The sequence below is a fragment of the Pipistrellus kuhlii genome, unplaced genomic scaffold, assembly GCF_014108245.1.
Source record: "Pipistrellus kuhlii isolate mPipKuh1 unplaced genomic scaffold, mPipKuh1.p scaffold_m20_p_8, whole genome shotgun sequence".
In the NCBI taxonomy this organism is placed as follows: domain Eukaryota; kingdom Metazoa; phylum Chordata; class Mammalia; order Chiroptera; family Vespertilionidae; genus Pipistrellus; species Pipistrellus kuhlii.
Window position 1 is genome coordinate 60,883,551 of NW_023425584.1, and position 17,081 is coordinate 60,900,631.

The 17,081-nt window shown below is 37.9% G+C and overlaps 1 protein-coding gene across 2 annotated transcripts in view; it reads right to left on the minus strand.

Moving 5' to 3' along the window:
* Positions 1-7,339: 7,339 nt before the first annotated feature.
* Positions 7,340-17,081, minus strand: part of LOC118711441 (probable ATP-dependent RNA helicase DDX60) — a 91,213-nt gene continuing 81,471 nt past the window's right edge. For both annotated transcript variants that reach the window (XM_036424525.2, XM_045576584.1), the window contains 3 exons: positions 14,618-14,769; positions 12,916-12,978; positions 7,340-9,025 (listed from right to left, as the gene is read on the minus strand). In XM_036424525.2, coding sequence (XP_036280418.1) covers positions 8,926-9,025; positions 12,916-12,978; positions 14,618-14,769 — 315 coding nt within the window. In that variant the 3' untranslated portion in view covers positions 7,340-8,925. The remainder of the gene's footprint in view (positions 9,026-12,915; positions 12,979-14,617; positions 14,770-17,081) is intronic.

A 17,081-nucleotide genomic window follows, 5' to 3' on the forward strand; every position in this document is an offset into this window, starting at 1 on the left:
ATTTTTAAAATGAAAATAATGCCATTCTCTTTGGGGGATTACATTAAATAATAGCCTGTATATGAGACTGAGACAGTGTTTTGTAAGCAAAAGAAGAGATTTGGAGCCATGGACAGACCTGGGTTTACATTATATCCTGTGAGCTGTTTTGAGCCTGTTTTCTCATTTTTCAACAATAACAATGATAATAACTACTTAGAGAGGTTGTTTTGAGAATTAAAAAAATAATAATAATTAACAGTGCCTATGACACTATAAATGAGATCTCTTATTATCACTGTCATTATTTTATTATAAAATCATTTTATAAAACACCTAACACTTAATAGACACTCAATAAATAGAAGTGTTTCATTTGTAAAAATATGTAGGGCATATTTTTATGTAAAAATATGTGGGCAAAACTGACTTAATGCTAGCTTCTATCATGAGAATACAATCAGAAAAAAGGGGTTTGATTCTGAGGTGGTAGGAGGAGGCCAAAGAGAAGCACACCTTTTCCCATAGAAGCAAAGGCTCCAAGCCCAACCACCATCCTTTCTGCGGACCTCTTTTCAGAGGTTGTCTGCCCGTTATCTCTAAGGCACTGACCCTCTTTTTTGTTAGGTTTCAAGCATTTAGACAATAGCACAGCTTGAGGGCTTTGCTGGTTCGTTCTACAGAAAACATTTTGACTCTTAATATAGGTTTGAATGCATCTCATTATATTAAGTTTTGAGTTCATTGCTGAAGACTCAAAGTTGGAGAATATTGGAAGAGATGCTTTTATGTGTTTCCTCTCTGTGAGCTCATCCCATGGAAAGCTGCACAGTGACGGTGATATTTGAGGTGGATTTAAAGCCTGGCTAAGATTATATAGAGCAACTGTAAGGAAATTCAGAGCCACATAATTGATTTATTTATTTATTTTTTTAAATATATTTTATTGATTTTGTACAGAGAGGAAGGGAGAGAGATAGCGAGTTAGAAACATCGATGAGAGAGAGTCATAGATCAGCTGCCTCTTGCACACCCCCTACTGGAGATGTGCCCGCAACCAAGGTACATGCCCTTGACTGGAATCGAACCTGGGACCCTTCAGTCCCCAAGCCGACGCTCTATCCATTGAGCCAAACCGGTTTCGGCCACATAATTGATTTAAAAGGAGGAGAATGCAAATTGTACTTCAGAGGGCACTCTGTGGACTGGTTTACTTTGAATTGGTTATTAAAAATATAACATGCAGCTCTAGCTGGTTTTACTCAGTGGATAGAGCGTCAGCCTGTGGACTAAAGAGCTCTGGGTTCAATTCCAGTCAAGGACACATGCCATGGTTGTGGGATCTTTCCCCAGTGGGGGACGTGCAGGGGGCAGCCAGTCAATGATTCTCTCTCATCATTAATGTTTCTATCTCTCTCTCTCTCCCCTTTCTCTTCCTCTCTGAAATCAATAATATATATATATACATATAAAATGACAAAAAGTAGGCAATATGGCTTGAAAGGCAGGTTGATGCCAGATTATAGTCTTAAATAGCATCCACAGAATTTGGGTTTTATCACTGAGAAAAATGTAATGATTTTGAGTGCAAAACATGCCTCTGTAGCTCCAAATATTAAATATTCACTGATAACTGTTGTGTTTATAAATTTTACCTTTAGTTTGAATATCTCTCCTTAACTCATATTTCATCTTTCAAGCTACCTACCAGCAATGTTAAGGAGGTGTTAACAAATGTAAAAATGCCCCAAACTAAAATCATTAATTAGTTCTACTCCTCATAGTTTGCCCTGATATATCTTACATAATTTAATGGCATCCAAGTCCATTCTTCCATTCAAATGAGAGAACTACATCTTCTCCTCCCAGACCCATACTTAATCTGCTATTAGATCTTGTCCATTGTATCTCCTAAAGACCATTAGATTCATCCCTCCTTTCTATGCCTAGCACCACTGTGTTAAGGCTCTTGCTTTATCACCTCTGACTTTGACCATTTTAAAAGCCTTCCTTCCAGTCACCACATAACTGCTAGTTTCATTCCAGAGGAGTGGCCTGGGCATTTTATCCACATGCTTTACTGCCTCCAATGGATCTCCATGAAGTGTTTAACAATAATTAAAAAAAGAAAAAAGAAAGAAAAGAAAGTCTGGCCTAGCCAGAGTGGCTCAGTGGTTTAGCATGGACCTATGAACCAACAGGTCACAGTTTCATCCCTGGTCAGAGTGCATGCCCAGATTGGGGACTCGATCCCCAGTGGGAAGCATATAGGAGGCAGTCAGTCAATAATTCTCTCTTATCATTTAAAAATATATTTATGAATTTTTTTATTGCTCATAGTATTACAGATATCTCCTCATCAATGATGTTTCTATCTCTCTCTTCCTCTCTCTCTAGAATCAATAAAAATATATTTTAAAAATTCCAACTGACTGCCGAAACCGGTTTGGCTCAGTGGTAGAGAGTCAGTCTGTGGACTGAAACGTCCCAGGTTCGATTCCGGTCAAGGGCATGTACATTGGTTGCGGGCACATCCCCGGTAGGGGGTGTGCAAGAGGCAGCTGGTTGATGTTTCTCTCTCATCGACGTTTCTAACTCTCTCTCCCTCTCTCTTCCTCTCTGCAAAAAATCAGCAAAAAATCAATAAAATATAAATAAAAAAAATTCCAACTGACTATGTGATGTATTTTTCAACAATTCTAAGCAGATATAAGTCTACCTCCACTGGGTTCCCAAAGAGTACTGTATTATAAATATATATGTATCTCACTTACCACAGTGGGTTGAATGATTAAACGAAGTGTGGTATGTTCACACCGTAGAAAATCACTCAGGGAACATACTATTGATAATGCAACAACTTGGATGGCTCTCAGTGGAATTATGCTGAGTGGAAAAAAAAGTCAATATTAAAAGGCTACAAACTATATTATTCCAGTTATATAGATCTTGAAATGAAAAACAGAAATAGGAACAGCTAGTGATAGCTAGGGCTTAGAGACAACCTGGGGTGAAGGGATGTGGAATCAGATAAGTAGGGGAAAAGGGTAGGCAGGAGAGAGTGAGAGGGGTTTATAAAGTACAATTCGAGGATTATTGATGGTTATGGAACTATTCTGTACCTTGACTATGGGGGTGGATATATAAACCTTCACATGCAATTAAACTTCATACAAGTATATACACACAAATGAAACTTCATACAAGTATATACACACAAATGAATGCATGTTGTGAGTGTCCCACATCTGCATGGTTCAAATTCAGGTTCAGGGTTTGGGTTCGGGCTCTGGATGAGGCCGAATGCAAAGAGACAAGACAAGAAATACTAATTTGGAAATTGGGGATCCAGTGGGAAGCCCAAGGAAGGACTCTATTTTGCTCTACCCTTGCCATCCCTTTTATTCAGGTTTTGGAATATACCCATACCCTTAGGCAGGCAATTTCAGTAACCCTATCAGCAAAGATTTACATAAGACTAAAAGGTGGAAGTTGCTCCAGCTACCTTTGTCTCTACCAAACAGTGGGTATATGGCTTTGACCCTTGCCAGAGCCTCAAGGTTTACCAGCTTTCCAGACTCCTTGTCTGCCCCTTTCTGCTAGTGAAGGCAATGGGCAGCTTCCAGCATCTCCCGTTTTCTTTTCCTTAAAAATTCTTGAAAAGTGAATGCCGCCTGAAGGGTGCAAGTCCTTTTAAAACTCTTCATTCTGCATCTGCAGACTAGAAATAAACATATGAGAACAAAAGTGAGACAAGCAATAATTATGCAAGATGTTACCATTTGGGACATGGGGTAAAGGCTATGTGGAATCTCTCTGTATTATTTTTAAATTACTTTTTCATTTGGGATATAATTGAACAAATATTAGGATTAGGCATATAATATAATGGTTTAATATTTGCATATATTGTGAAATGATCACCACAACAAGTCTAGTTAACATTCAACACCACACAGTTAGAATTTTTCCTATGTTGAAAACTTTTGTTACTGTCTTAGCAATACAGTATTATCAACTATAGTCACAATGCTATATATTATATCTCATGCCCTTTATAACTGTAAGTTTTACTTTTTAAAATGTATATTTATTGATTTCAGAGACAAAGGGAGAGATAGAAACATCAGTGAGAGGGAATAATTGGTTGGCTGTCTCCTACACACAGCTTTACTGAGGATTGAGCCTGCAACCCAGGCATGTGCCCTGATCAAAAACTGAACTGTGACCTTCTGGTTCATGGGTGAATGCTCAACCACTGAATCACACTGACCAGGCTCAAAGGTTTACTTTTGACCCCCTTCACCTGTTACATTCACATCCCACCTCCTGCCTATAAAATAACCAATCAGTTTTCTGCACCTATAAATTCAGTTTTTGGTTTGGTTGCTGTTTTTTTTAGATTCCCTGTATAAGTAATATCATATGGTCTTTGTACTCTTATTTTACTTACCTTAATGTGTTCAAGATTCTTCAATGTTGTCACAAATAGCAACATTTAATTCTTTTTTTATGGCCAAATAATATTTCATTATATGAATATATTTTTCTTTATCAATTCATCCATGTCTTGGTAACTGTAAATAATGCTTCAGTGAACATGGAAGTGCATATAACTTTTCAAATTAGTGTTGTTGTTTTTTTCCTTCAGATAATTACCCAGATGTGGGATCATGTGGCACTACTATTTTTAATGTTTTTGAAGAATTTCTATATTGTTTTCATAAAGACTGCATCAATTTCCATTCCAAACAATCATGAACAAAAATTCCCATGTCCTTGCCAGCACTTGTAAGATTTCATTGTGGTTTTGATTTGCATTTTCCTGATGATTAGTAATGTTGAGCATCTTTTCATGTACTCATTGGCCATATGTATGCTTTTTTTTTTTTTAAATGCCTATGCAGATCCTCTGCCATTTTTAAATTAGACTATTTAGTTGCCTGTTTGTTTGCTATTGATTTGTATGATATCTTTATATATTTTGGATGTTAACCTCTTTTCAGATATAAGATTTGCAAATATTTTCTCCCATTTGTAGGTTTCCTTTCTCATGCAGAAGCTTTTTAGTTTGATGTGTTCATTTTTGCTTCTGTTGCATTTGGTTTGCTGACAAATTGAAAAAAATCATTACCAAGTTCAATGTTAAGCTGCTTACCACCAATGTTTTCTTCTAGGCATTTTATGATTTCAAGTGTTACAGTCAATTCAATTCTTTAATCCATTTTTGAGTTCATTTATGTTAGTGTAAGATAGAGGTCCAATTTCATTCCTTTGCATGTGGCTTTCCAGTTTCCTAACACTATTGATTGAAGAGGTTGTTCTTTTCCCATTATATATATTCTTTTATTAGAAGCCCAATGCACAAAGATTCATGCTAGAATGGGCTTTTCTTTCCCTGGCTGCTGGCACTGCCTTTTCACTCCAGCCCAGCATCTTTCCACTCAGGCCCTGGAGCCAGGGATGGGGCAGAATGCCTGTATCCTACCCCCATCACTGGGCCCATATATGCAAATTAACCTTCATCTTTGTTGGGTTGATTTGCATATCACTCCTGATTGGCTGGTGGCATAGAAGAGGAACAGTCCATTACATGTTTTTCTATTATTAGGTAAGATGATTTGTATGTGTGAGTGTATTATTTCTTAAAACTGTATATAAGTCTATAATTTTATCAAGTAACATTTTAAATGGCTCTTCTAGAATACCCTTTATAGGATTGATGTCAATGTGTGTGTTTTTTCATGTAAAATGGAAATAAATTATGGTGATAATAATTCTCCAATAAATCTTACTAAAAAGATTTCATAGCATTACAACAAATAGAACACAAAATGCTTTCAAAGTCCCTATGTCAACTGGCTACTTATAAATTTTCTAAGTTACTCTCTAGGTTGTTGCTAAAAATCAGAAAGGAAGCTTCCCATTAGACCCACCTCAAATAATTTAGGTGTATTCTTTTTCTTTTAAGGAAATACCACATTGCAAGAAGTAATCATATATTCTTCCTAAATATTAGGAAGCCAGATTGGCTAAGACATGTAGGGGATGGGGGGATAGACCACATCTCCATGAGACTTATGAAACCAAAGTAGGAAGTAGAAACCATGACAATATATTAATATTTTATATCATTGTAGTAGACATAAAGAATAGTATAAACCACTTTGGTGTCTAAGAATCTTGGTGTTCAGAAATTGTTGTAGTGCAAGTATTTTAAATAATGAGAGTGGATGTAGCCAGAGAAAGTAATGATCCCTAATATGGTACAGAAATGAATTCCAGAAAACAGAATTCTTCCATTTCCAGACAAAATGAACCACAGGTATTTTCCTAAGCCAAACAAAGTTTTGTATAAAAATTTTCACCCAAAACATCATCTTTAAGTAAAACATCTGGGTAACAGGGCAGAGTAGAACTTTTGCTCTGAGGATGAAATGCTTTGTTCACATTTTGGGTCTAAAATAGAATCTAGAACTGTGACCTGAGGCTTGAGGCTAGAGAGGAAAAATGATTACAGTTGGCTCTTAAACAGCATGGGATTTAGGGGTGCTGAACCTTGTGTAGTCATAAATCCACGTGTAACTTTTGATTCTACAAAAGCTTGATTATTCATAGCCTACTAATTACTGGATGCCTTACCAATAATGTTAACAGTTGATTAACAAAATTTTTGTATAGTACATGTATTATTACTATCTTCTTATAATAAATTAAGCTAGAGAAAAGAAAATGTTAACAAATCAAAAGAAATTTTTATTTACATTTACAATACTATCTTTATCAATACTATATTACATTGTTTACAAGACAAATGGCTTTTCAGTACCTACGTCAATATTGTCTCATATGTAGTAAAATAAATTCACATTTATAGGCATATCAATTCATACACTGATAACAAACAAGCAGCACATGACTGATTCATGATCACCTAGTATAATTAATAGGATTGTTTCTTGGTCATCTAGCCTATATACTAATAGATGATTCATTATAAAATTTTACAATACATAGTATTACAGTCATTCAGAATAGTATTGGAAACCATTTTTTCTTTTAAAACTTACCTGTGATGATAGGTTGATATGTAGTTTCTCCAATTACAAGAAAGATACACTGCATTATAAAGTAATTCTTTGAAAGGGAAGTTATAAAACAGTAAGTAAATATTATTAATTTTATATTAAATACTATTTACCTTATACTTATGTAAGAATAGGCTATCTACTTCCATACAAGCCATGCAGATAATGTTCTACACAGTAGGCGATGGTGCTAATGACCCAAGAACACCTCATACAGTTTTATTATTATGCCATGAAGTTATTATCATCACACAAAGACACTCACACACATATATAACATATATATTTATTAACTGTACATTGTAAAAAACAGATGATTATTTACTATTCATCAAGTGGAAATGGATCATCATAAAAGTCTTCATCCTTCTTTTCTTCACATTGAGTGGGCTGAGGAGGAGGAGGAGGAGGAAGGAAGGGTGGTCTTGCTCTCTCCCTTGACTCTGTGGTGGCAGGGGTGGGAGAGGAGGAAGAGATAGAAGGGGCAGGAGAGGCAGCCACACTCAGTGTAACTGTATAGAAACACATCTTCGTTTTGTCTGATTTTTTATTTTTCTAAAAATGTTTCTATACAGAACCAGTCCTTCTTCCACCACTTGCCTTAGTTTCAGTGCCAGTGTCCTGTAAGGGTCCGTGTTGTAAAAGAAGTCAAAGCTGTCTTAAATAATCAAAATACTTGTACCTGAATGTCTGATGGCAATTTGTTTTCTGGATTCTTCTGACTTTTTCCTCATCTTCTGGCATTGGTTCAGAAGCACTCATCTCCATTAAGTCGTCTTCTGCTAATTCTTCTGGTACATTGCCTAATAACTCTTGAATTTCTCTAAGATCCATATCTTGAAACCCTTCACCACAATCACCACCGTTTTGCCATATCCACAGCGGCTTTTATAACTTCCTTGATTGACTCTGTCATATTTTATGGTAGCAAACAATGAAATAGACTAGTATTTACATATATTTTATGTATTCATGAGATACCTAACTTTTTCTTAATTTTGTTGATATTCTAGGCTACATGGTTCATTTGTGAGTTTTTTCAAATTATTGAAAATATAAAAAAATATGCAATGTATTTATTGAAAAAAATCCATATATGAGTGGACTACACAGTTCATACCCATTATTCAAGGGCCAAATGTATGCATAAACTATCATATAAAATAAATATGTGTGTGTAAATGGATTTTCAGATGCATAGATTGAACATAGACAAATGGTATGTAAATTAAACCCATTTTATTACTGTGTAGTTTTCAAACCATTTATTTACAATTAAAATCAAGACAAACCATCAGCTACATTTAATTTCCAAACATCAGAGGATTTATATCAAAGTTCACATTTCAAATTTTTAATTAGTAGTTTAAGATTACTGGAAGATACTATTTTAATAGCCATAAATCTAAATCATGTAATCACATTTAGGTCAATTAGAGAGAATCTATTTTAACTGTAGGATAGTGTAATCATTTATTTTACCCTTAATAGATACTTTACAAACTATGAAATTGTGGGAAAATATATTCAGAATGTGATACTTGCTTAAGTCTCTCAGTGTAAAAATTATTTTTGTCACTGACAAAGTCCTTGAATTTCCTCAATCAGTCTGAAACTAGCTGATACATAAGGATTATTATTCAACTATATGAAGAAACCAAAATTCAAATATAATATAATTCACTCAGTGGTATTCATAAGAGAACATGGAAAGTTTGATTACAACTCTGACTCCAAAGTGCTTGCTCTTTCTACTTCATCATATACATATTTCTGGAAAAAAGAAACCATGAGAATCATAAAATATGACTTGAAAAATACCCATGAAAATATTTTAAGTGGTTTGAAAAGACTGTTTTTAGACTTTGTGAAATTTTTCAGAAAAGGTTTTGCTCAGTTGTTCAAATGCTAAGACCACATTGTCGTCTTCATCTTCACATAGTTCACGCAAGGAAACACTGCAAATGAAAATAAGTATATATGAAACACCATTTCAGAGGAGGGAGTATTATAAGAAGGCTTTCCTTCCCAGGCAGGCAGAATCAAGTAAATCTCACTAGATGATGAAATGTTAGCAAAATATGAAGAAGAAGAAACATATTTCGCTCAAAAACCGATGCATAAAAAACACCAACAAAGATCACAAGACAGTCTATTACTACAGTCTATGTCTACTACTAAAAGGATTTTAAAACCACCAAATTCCAAGTAGCCTGACCCTTACTCCCTTCAGTAGCAGCCACACAAACTCCCCTTCTTTTCTACAAGTCCCCTATGGGACCTACAGGCAACTACCTCCCCAAAGAGCGAAATATTCCTTCCTTTACCTGGATGTATGAGAAAATAAAGAACACATGGAGTGGTAAACAGAATAATGGCCCCTCAAAGATATCCAAATCCTAATCCCCTGAAATTTATGAATATGTTTACTTCCATGGCAAAGGTTACAGATAAAATTGAAGTTGCTGATCAGCTGTGCTTGAGATGAGGACATTGTCCTGGATTATCTAAATAGGCCCAATGTAGTCTCAAAGTTCCTTATTTGTAGAAGAGGGAGGCAGGAGAGAATAAATGTCAAAGGGATACAATCTGATTCTCTACCCACCAATGCTGGCTATGAACAAAGAAGGGGGTCATGGTCAAGGTAATGTCAGTTGCCTCTGGAAGCTGGAATCTACACTAAGAGAAAGATGCAAATTGACCATACCTCCACAATGCCGACCAGCCAATCAAGAGTATGCAAATTAACTCAACAAGGATGGAGGGTTAATTTGCATACACAGGTGCCCAGTTTACTGGGTCCTGGGAACATCCTTGGAACTCAGGTCATTCCGAGCCTGTAGGCCCCTGGGTAGGCACTGAGTGGACAGGGTCCCAGCATGCCCCTGGCCATTCCTGGCCTACAGGCCTTGCGCTGAGTGGCCAGGGCAGGACAGTCTTCATCAGAGCTGGGAGGCCCTGCCCAAGCCACAGCAGAGGCTTGATTGGAGCTGGGAGGCCCTGCCCACGCCAAGGGGGAAGCTTGCTTGAGAAGGCCTGGAGATGGACAGGGGCAAAGGGGCGAGGGCTCCCAGTCTGTGAGAGGACGCAGGCTGGGCTGAGGAACCTACCCCACCCCAGTGCATAGATTTCGTGCACCAGGTTCCTAGTAAATAATAAAACAGCTTGTCCTAAATTTGCCTCCCAGCATAACCATATGGCTTGTCTCAGTTTCAGTTCTTATAAGGGAATTCCTTGTATCACATGATCTAACGCATCTAGGGGAAAAAATGAACAACATAAATTGATTAATAGAAACAGACCTGGAGACAGAGAAGCAGTGATCAGACTGTCAGGCCTCAGAGGGAAGTTAGGAGGGGAGAGGCAAACGGGAGCTATTAGCCAAAGGAATTGTGTGCATGCATATAAGCCTAACCAGAGGTCATGGACAACAAGGGGTAGGCATACATGGGGAGGGGTTTGGGATGGGAATGGGGGATGAGGACAATTATGTGACACCATACTCAATAAAGAAATTAAAAAATAATAAAAATAAAAATAAAGTCTCTAGAAAGGAATGCAAGCCTGTCTACACCTTGATTTAGCTCAGTAAAATACATTTTTAACTTCAGGCCTGCAGAATTGTAAGAATAAATTTGTGTTGGCTTAAGTCACTGGTTTTGGTCATTTGTTACAACAGTATGAGAAACCAATACACAGGTGACAAGAAAGGGGAAAGGAGATTCAAGAATGAACACTGCAGTTGGGCTAATCAAGGACTGAAAACAACCAAAATCTGGATTTGTATAAACATATCTACCTTAGTTCCACTAGAATTCCAGTTTTGTTTTTCCTAATGTCTCCCCTGACCTACCAAAATGAAAGACCAGATCTATATTTACAACTTTGAATTTCTTCCTAGTCACAGACCTATAATTATGACTAATGGACATTTCTTCCTGAACAATAGCCCACAGATAACACACTATTATCAGCTGTCAGTCTCCAAATCTCATCTGAACATTTATGTTTTCTATATATCATTTCCTATATATCATTAACTATAATAGAAACCTTGGAATCTTCTCTAACTGAATGACATTTATTAACAAGTTCTTTGATGAGCAAAAACCCCATAAATAAGGGAGTAATGGCAAATTATATGTATACTAAAGGCCTGGTACACAAAATTAGTGCACTGTGAGGTGGGGGGGGGGCATCCTGGCCTGTGTTCTCTCACAGTGTGGGGGCCCCGTGATCCATCACTCCAACAAGGTAAGCTTCATCCACCCGTCTGGGGCTCCTGGAGGGATTGTCCCAAAGAGGTAGGCTGGAGCCATGGACCCCCAAACCTTACCATGTGGAGCTGCGCAGAGCCACCGGGACCCCCAGGCCTTGCCACACAGAGCCACTGGGCCCCACCTTCTCCGAGCTGCATGGAGCTGCTGGGACCCTCAGGCCTTGCCACATAGAGCCACCAGGCCCCACCTCCTCCTCGCCATGTGGAGCCGCTGGGACCTGCCTCCATGCCACGCATGCAGCGTCAAGTTCCCGCCCACCAGCACGTATGCCTTGCCACACGCGCCCGCAGCCTCCTGGTGATGGACTGTGTGAGGGCATCACAGCATGAGGGCGTGACAACCACATAGGCTTTTATTAGTATAGACTAGAAGGCCGGTGCATGAAATTCATGCACTTGGGTGGGGGTCCCCCAGCCTGGCCTGTGCCTTGTCATAGTGCAGGAACCCTGCAATTGATCACCCTAAAGAGGTAGGCCCTGCCCACCCATCCGGGGCACCTCGATGGACTGCCCCAAAGAGATCGGCCAAAGCTGGAGGTCCCACCTCCATGTTGTGCAGAGCCAGAAGGTGGGACTCCCAGACAGGCTCTGTGCAATGCAAACAGCATCAAGTCCAGCCCCACCCACCTGCGGGCACCCGCTGAGCGTGCAGCCATCTTGTGACGGCATGAGGGCAACATGACATGACGACCACTTAGGCTTTTTTAGTAAGGGTGTATACAATTTTTTAAAGATTTAATTTTATTTAGAGAGAGGAAGTGAGAGGACAGAGAGATGATGAGAGAGGGAATCATTGATCGGCAGCGTCATACACGCCCCCAACTGGGGATCGAACCCACAACCCAGCCATGTGCCCTGACCTGGAAACTGAACCATGACCTCCTGATTCATAGGTTGACACTCAATCACTGAACAACACCAGCCAGGCATATATGTGTACAATTTTTAAAGTGACAGAAAAAGGAACATTCATAAAGTATTGACGTGCATTCAGATTGGAGGCATTAGGAAGATGAATACTTAACTAAGCAGCACTAGATGGTCCCAAGGAGAACCTTCTAGTGGAGCCTAGCAATGGGGCTATCCACACAAAATTTGGAATTACTTGGGTCTCCACTCAACTCTGTTAAAGATGAAAACAGAAAGCCAATGTGAGAGATTAGAATTGGATGAAGCCTGGAAAAAACACTAGATAAGCAAGAGTCAAGAATATGTAAGTGGATGTAAACCAGAAACCTGATGGAGCTGTAAGGGGCCCTCTGATGTACCATGTGTTTGATTCACACTGATTTTAAGAAATTCGAGATGATCAAGGTTTTCGAATATTGCTACCTGTTGGAGCACAGTGCCTGGGGCTGAGACTAGTCTGTGTCTCAAATGGATTTGGGAATTAACTCTAAGGTAGAAAAAATGTAACAGGATGTTGAGAAATTCCGAAAAGTTTTGGGAAGTTGAAATGCATAGCACCTAAAAGGTTCAATGATACCTGTGAGTATGAACATAACATTTTTCAAATTACCACTAAATTACTGGAAAGTTTGAAATCAGTATTTAAAAGCTGTAACAAACCTGATAGATTGAAGGATGAGTGAAAAATCTTTCAACAGCTCATAAGCGTCTCCTTCATTCATCCTAAACAAAACAATAATTGGGGAAAAAATCAATGGTACAAAAACATAAAGGAACTTCTTATTCCATACCGAAATGTTAGATTCATCAATAATAATGGATTGTTTTTGTTTTCCAAGAGGGTGTTTACTAGAATCATTTCTATCACAGACTCCCAAAGGATCATCTAACTTGAGGAAATTCAGTATCACGTGTCACAGCCACAAGATGACCAACAAAAATCAGAGTCTGACCATCTCAGGAGAAATCCAAAGTAGGAAAGTAAAGCTCAACAGGTGAATGAGAGCTAGATACTCAAATGGGAAGAACTAAATAAATTATTTACTGATAATCACAGCTGCTTTATTTACAACAGTGCATCATATTTTTAAAAAATGGTTAGTATTTCTTAAGAGTGTTAGAAGTTATAAATACTTTAATAAGGACTGTTCAAACTTTTACATAAAATGCATACTAAATCCTGATTGGTGTGACAGATGCTTCTCCCCACCTCTGTGTGCTCAATGCCCAGGCTGATTTCCCCATTCCTACGTAAACTCAAGAGGATGTATTCCTGCTTACTATTTTAAAAATAGTTTCCCTGCCTAAGAGCTAAAACAATTGTCTTTATTCCGTCCTCAAGTGTGTGAATTATATACTTTCTATATAGCTCTCTCATCATAAAAAAACTTATTATTTGTTATTGTTATTCAGTTAAAAAATATCTAATAATGAATAAATAGGATACTTAATAAAAATATATTTTTTATATTTGTACTAGTGACAGATTCATGCACATTGAAAGGAAATTAATTAGAAGGTGGCCGGTGGGGCAGGACCGGCGAGGCAGGACACACTGGAGCCAACTTCCTGAAGTCCCTCCCACAGTCTGAGTCTATGGAATGAGCAGGGTCCCTCTGGCAGGTGGGATCCCTCAGCCGGGCCTGTGAGGATCAGGTGGAAAACCAGCTGACATCCCCCAAGGCACTCTGTAAAGTTGCTGTTGTACAGGGTGTGGAATGCAAACACAAGTGTGCAGTAAACCAGATTCGGGCAGACAGTGCTCCAGCAACAACAGAATCCACGGCCAAAGGTGGACTTTCATGGCCCCAAGAAGGATCAGGCTCCCTCTGCTCTGGTTTCAGGGTGTGTCACCCAAAAACCGCCACTGCCAAGTCACTGCAGCTTGGCAGCTCCTGCATTGAGCATCTGCCCCCTGGTGGTCAGTGCGCATCACAGCCACTGGTTGGACAGGTGGAGGGATAATTAGCATATTAGCCTTTTATATATATAAAAATATTTATATTTGTAGAGTAAATTGTTATCTCAACTGAGTCAGCCTAAGTCTCAAGATTTTGCTGATAAACCACAAATAAAAATAATGCATTTTATCTTGCCATTAGCCTATAAGAATAAAATTCTAGTATGTTTAGAATAACTAACCTGTATTTGAAATTGTAAAAAGGCTTTTGCTTAAAATTCATGAAGTTCATTCGTTTCATATACAAATATGGAAATAGAGATCAACATAGAACTGGAGATGGACATAGATATAGAAATAGAGGTAGAAATAGAGATGAAAGAGAGACAGACATGAACAGGGATGTGGACATGGAGGCAGAGGAAAAAGGTAGTGATTTACACAGAGACAAATAAAACATACCTGTTGTCCTGGATTAATCCTACCAAGGAACCATGTTTATAGAAATCAAGTGCATAAGCATTCAGTGGCATTCTTCTTCCTTGGCTATCAAATCTGTGTGGCCAAAGCAACGGGGCCTGAGCATGACTGATACCAATTGTGTGCAGAATGACCTGAAGAATACAGTTTTCCTTATTTTATTGACTCATAATGAAAGTTTATAATTTCTTACAGTGTGCTTTCAGTTACTTCCTTAAATCAGCATTTTTAAAGCACATTCTTTCAGTGAGGGAAGAGGGTGTCTTTCATACACACTGGGGTGTGCCACTCTAAGCAACCCTAGAGAATGGCTTGGATCCACCTATGAACATTATTGCCGCCCAGCATATTGATGGAAATCTCAACCGTCCAGCCTAGAATACAGCAAGACTCACTGGTCTTGGAAAGCTAACTGAAAAATTCATCGTTACCCAAATTGGTGCAGGAAATACCTTTATAAACACAGCATCTGGGAGCTTGTACCTGTGTGTCTCAGGAGAAGAGTTCCACTGAACAACTCTAACACTTTTATAATCCAATTACCAGAATAAAATGGAAGGGGAGGACAAAGGAGGAGAGTAAAAAAATAAAAAAATAAAAAGGAAGAAAGCAAATAAAGAGTTTTCCATGTCTGTTCTTTTTCTTGAAAACTGTACTTTGTGGGGCCAATAGGAACTCTAGTACATTTCCAGTAAGAGTGTAAATTAGTACAACTCCATTCTAACAGACTTGGTAGTAGCTTGGAAAGTTACTATTAGTCACCTCCGTTGGGATATTTTTATTCCATTGTGATCTAGATAATCATTTTGACCCTAAAACTCCAGCAAATTTATATTCAAATGAAACTGTTGCACATGTGTACCAGATGTTCATAGTAACTCTATGAATTATATAAACTAGAAACAAACATAAACACTTATTTACAGGAGAATAGATCAACACGTTGTTTTACTTTTCTTCCTTTTTATTTTTTTATTTTTAACTTAACATAATGTTTCCTTGTGCGAGTTTTTCCATGGCTTTTGAAGAGACACTGACACGAATATATAGGATTAATGTCTATGTCACTGCCATGCAATCACCATCAATTAACAGTGACCTTTTAGGTACAGGGCATGAAGTGCTTGATATGAAATATTATGAAATATTATGAAGTAGCAAAAATAAAATAGAGCTTTGTGTCACAACATGAACGAATCTTATGGGCATAGTTTTAGGTGTAAAAGGCAACTTCTTGGAGACCTCAGTAAGTATTCCTTCACTTTTTATAAAATTCAAAAGCAGGAAAAAATGAAATGAGATTTTGGTATCTGACATTTTAAAGGAGAAGTAAAAACACAAAGTTTAGGACAGTTGATATCATGAGGAAAGCAGGGAGATAAGTGAATGAAATAGAGGAGGAGTACATGGCTGTTGTTAGTTTTATGCCTTATAGCTTACCTATCTGCCACTTAAAGATATGTATGTATGCATATTTAGGAATACAGTAGAATGTAATGAACAATAAAGCAAAATATACTTTAAGATATTATAACTTACACTAGTAGAGTAAATTTGTATAAAGCAAGTTGGATAAGGCACCTGGCATGTTACATTACCATCAAGCAATACTCTGGAAATATTCACAAGAGCAAGATGCTTCAAAATAGATGAAATAGATCTGCCCCCTTCTCTCAAACATATCAAGCACTCCATGCCCTGTACCTAAAAGGTCACTGTTAATTGATGGTAATTGCATGGCAGTGACATAGACATTAATCCTATATATCCATGTCAGTGTCTCTTCAAAAGCCATGGAAAAACTCGCACAAGGAAACATTATGTTAAGTTGAATTAACTGATAAAAATAAGTGGAAACTATAATACTTAAAATTAACACCTTTTTTCAATGTGAAATAAAATTATTCCAAAATATATTATGTAATTGTTTGTGGTTGCACACATAAAATACAGGGGAAAAAACTTCATAAAAATACTGGTCTTATAAGCTAGTATATACTCCTTTATTATTTCTATGCTAGGAATCCTCCTCATCCTTTGTAGGCAATTTATTATAAGATACTACTCATATGGGATAAAGCCCTACAGAGCTATCCACACAAGAGCTTCACCCAGGATCTGGAGCAGTGGACTCCAACTTGCTTTGGTATTTTTGTTTAATATAGTTTTGTTGTTGTTGTTTTGTTGTATGTTTGCCTCAGACACCACTTCATTTTCTCCTCAATTACAATTTTACATTCAATATTATTTTGTATTCGTTTCAGGTGTACTCACAGTGGTTAGACACCCATATACTTTTAAAGTGGTCTCCTTGGGCCGAAACCGGTTTGGCTCAGTGGTAGAGCGTCAGTCTGCGGACTGAAAGGTCCCAGGTTCGATTCTGGTCAAGGGCATGTACCTTGGTTGCGGGCACATCCCCGGTAGGAGGTGTGCAAGAGGCAACTGG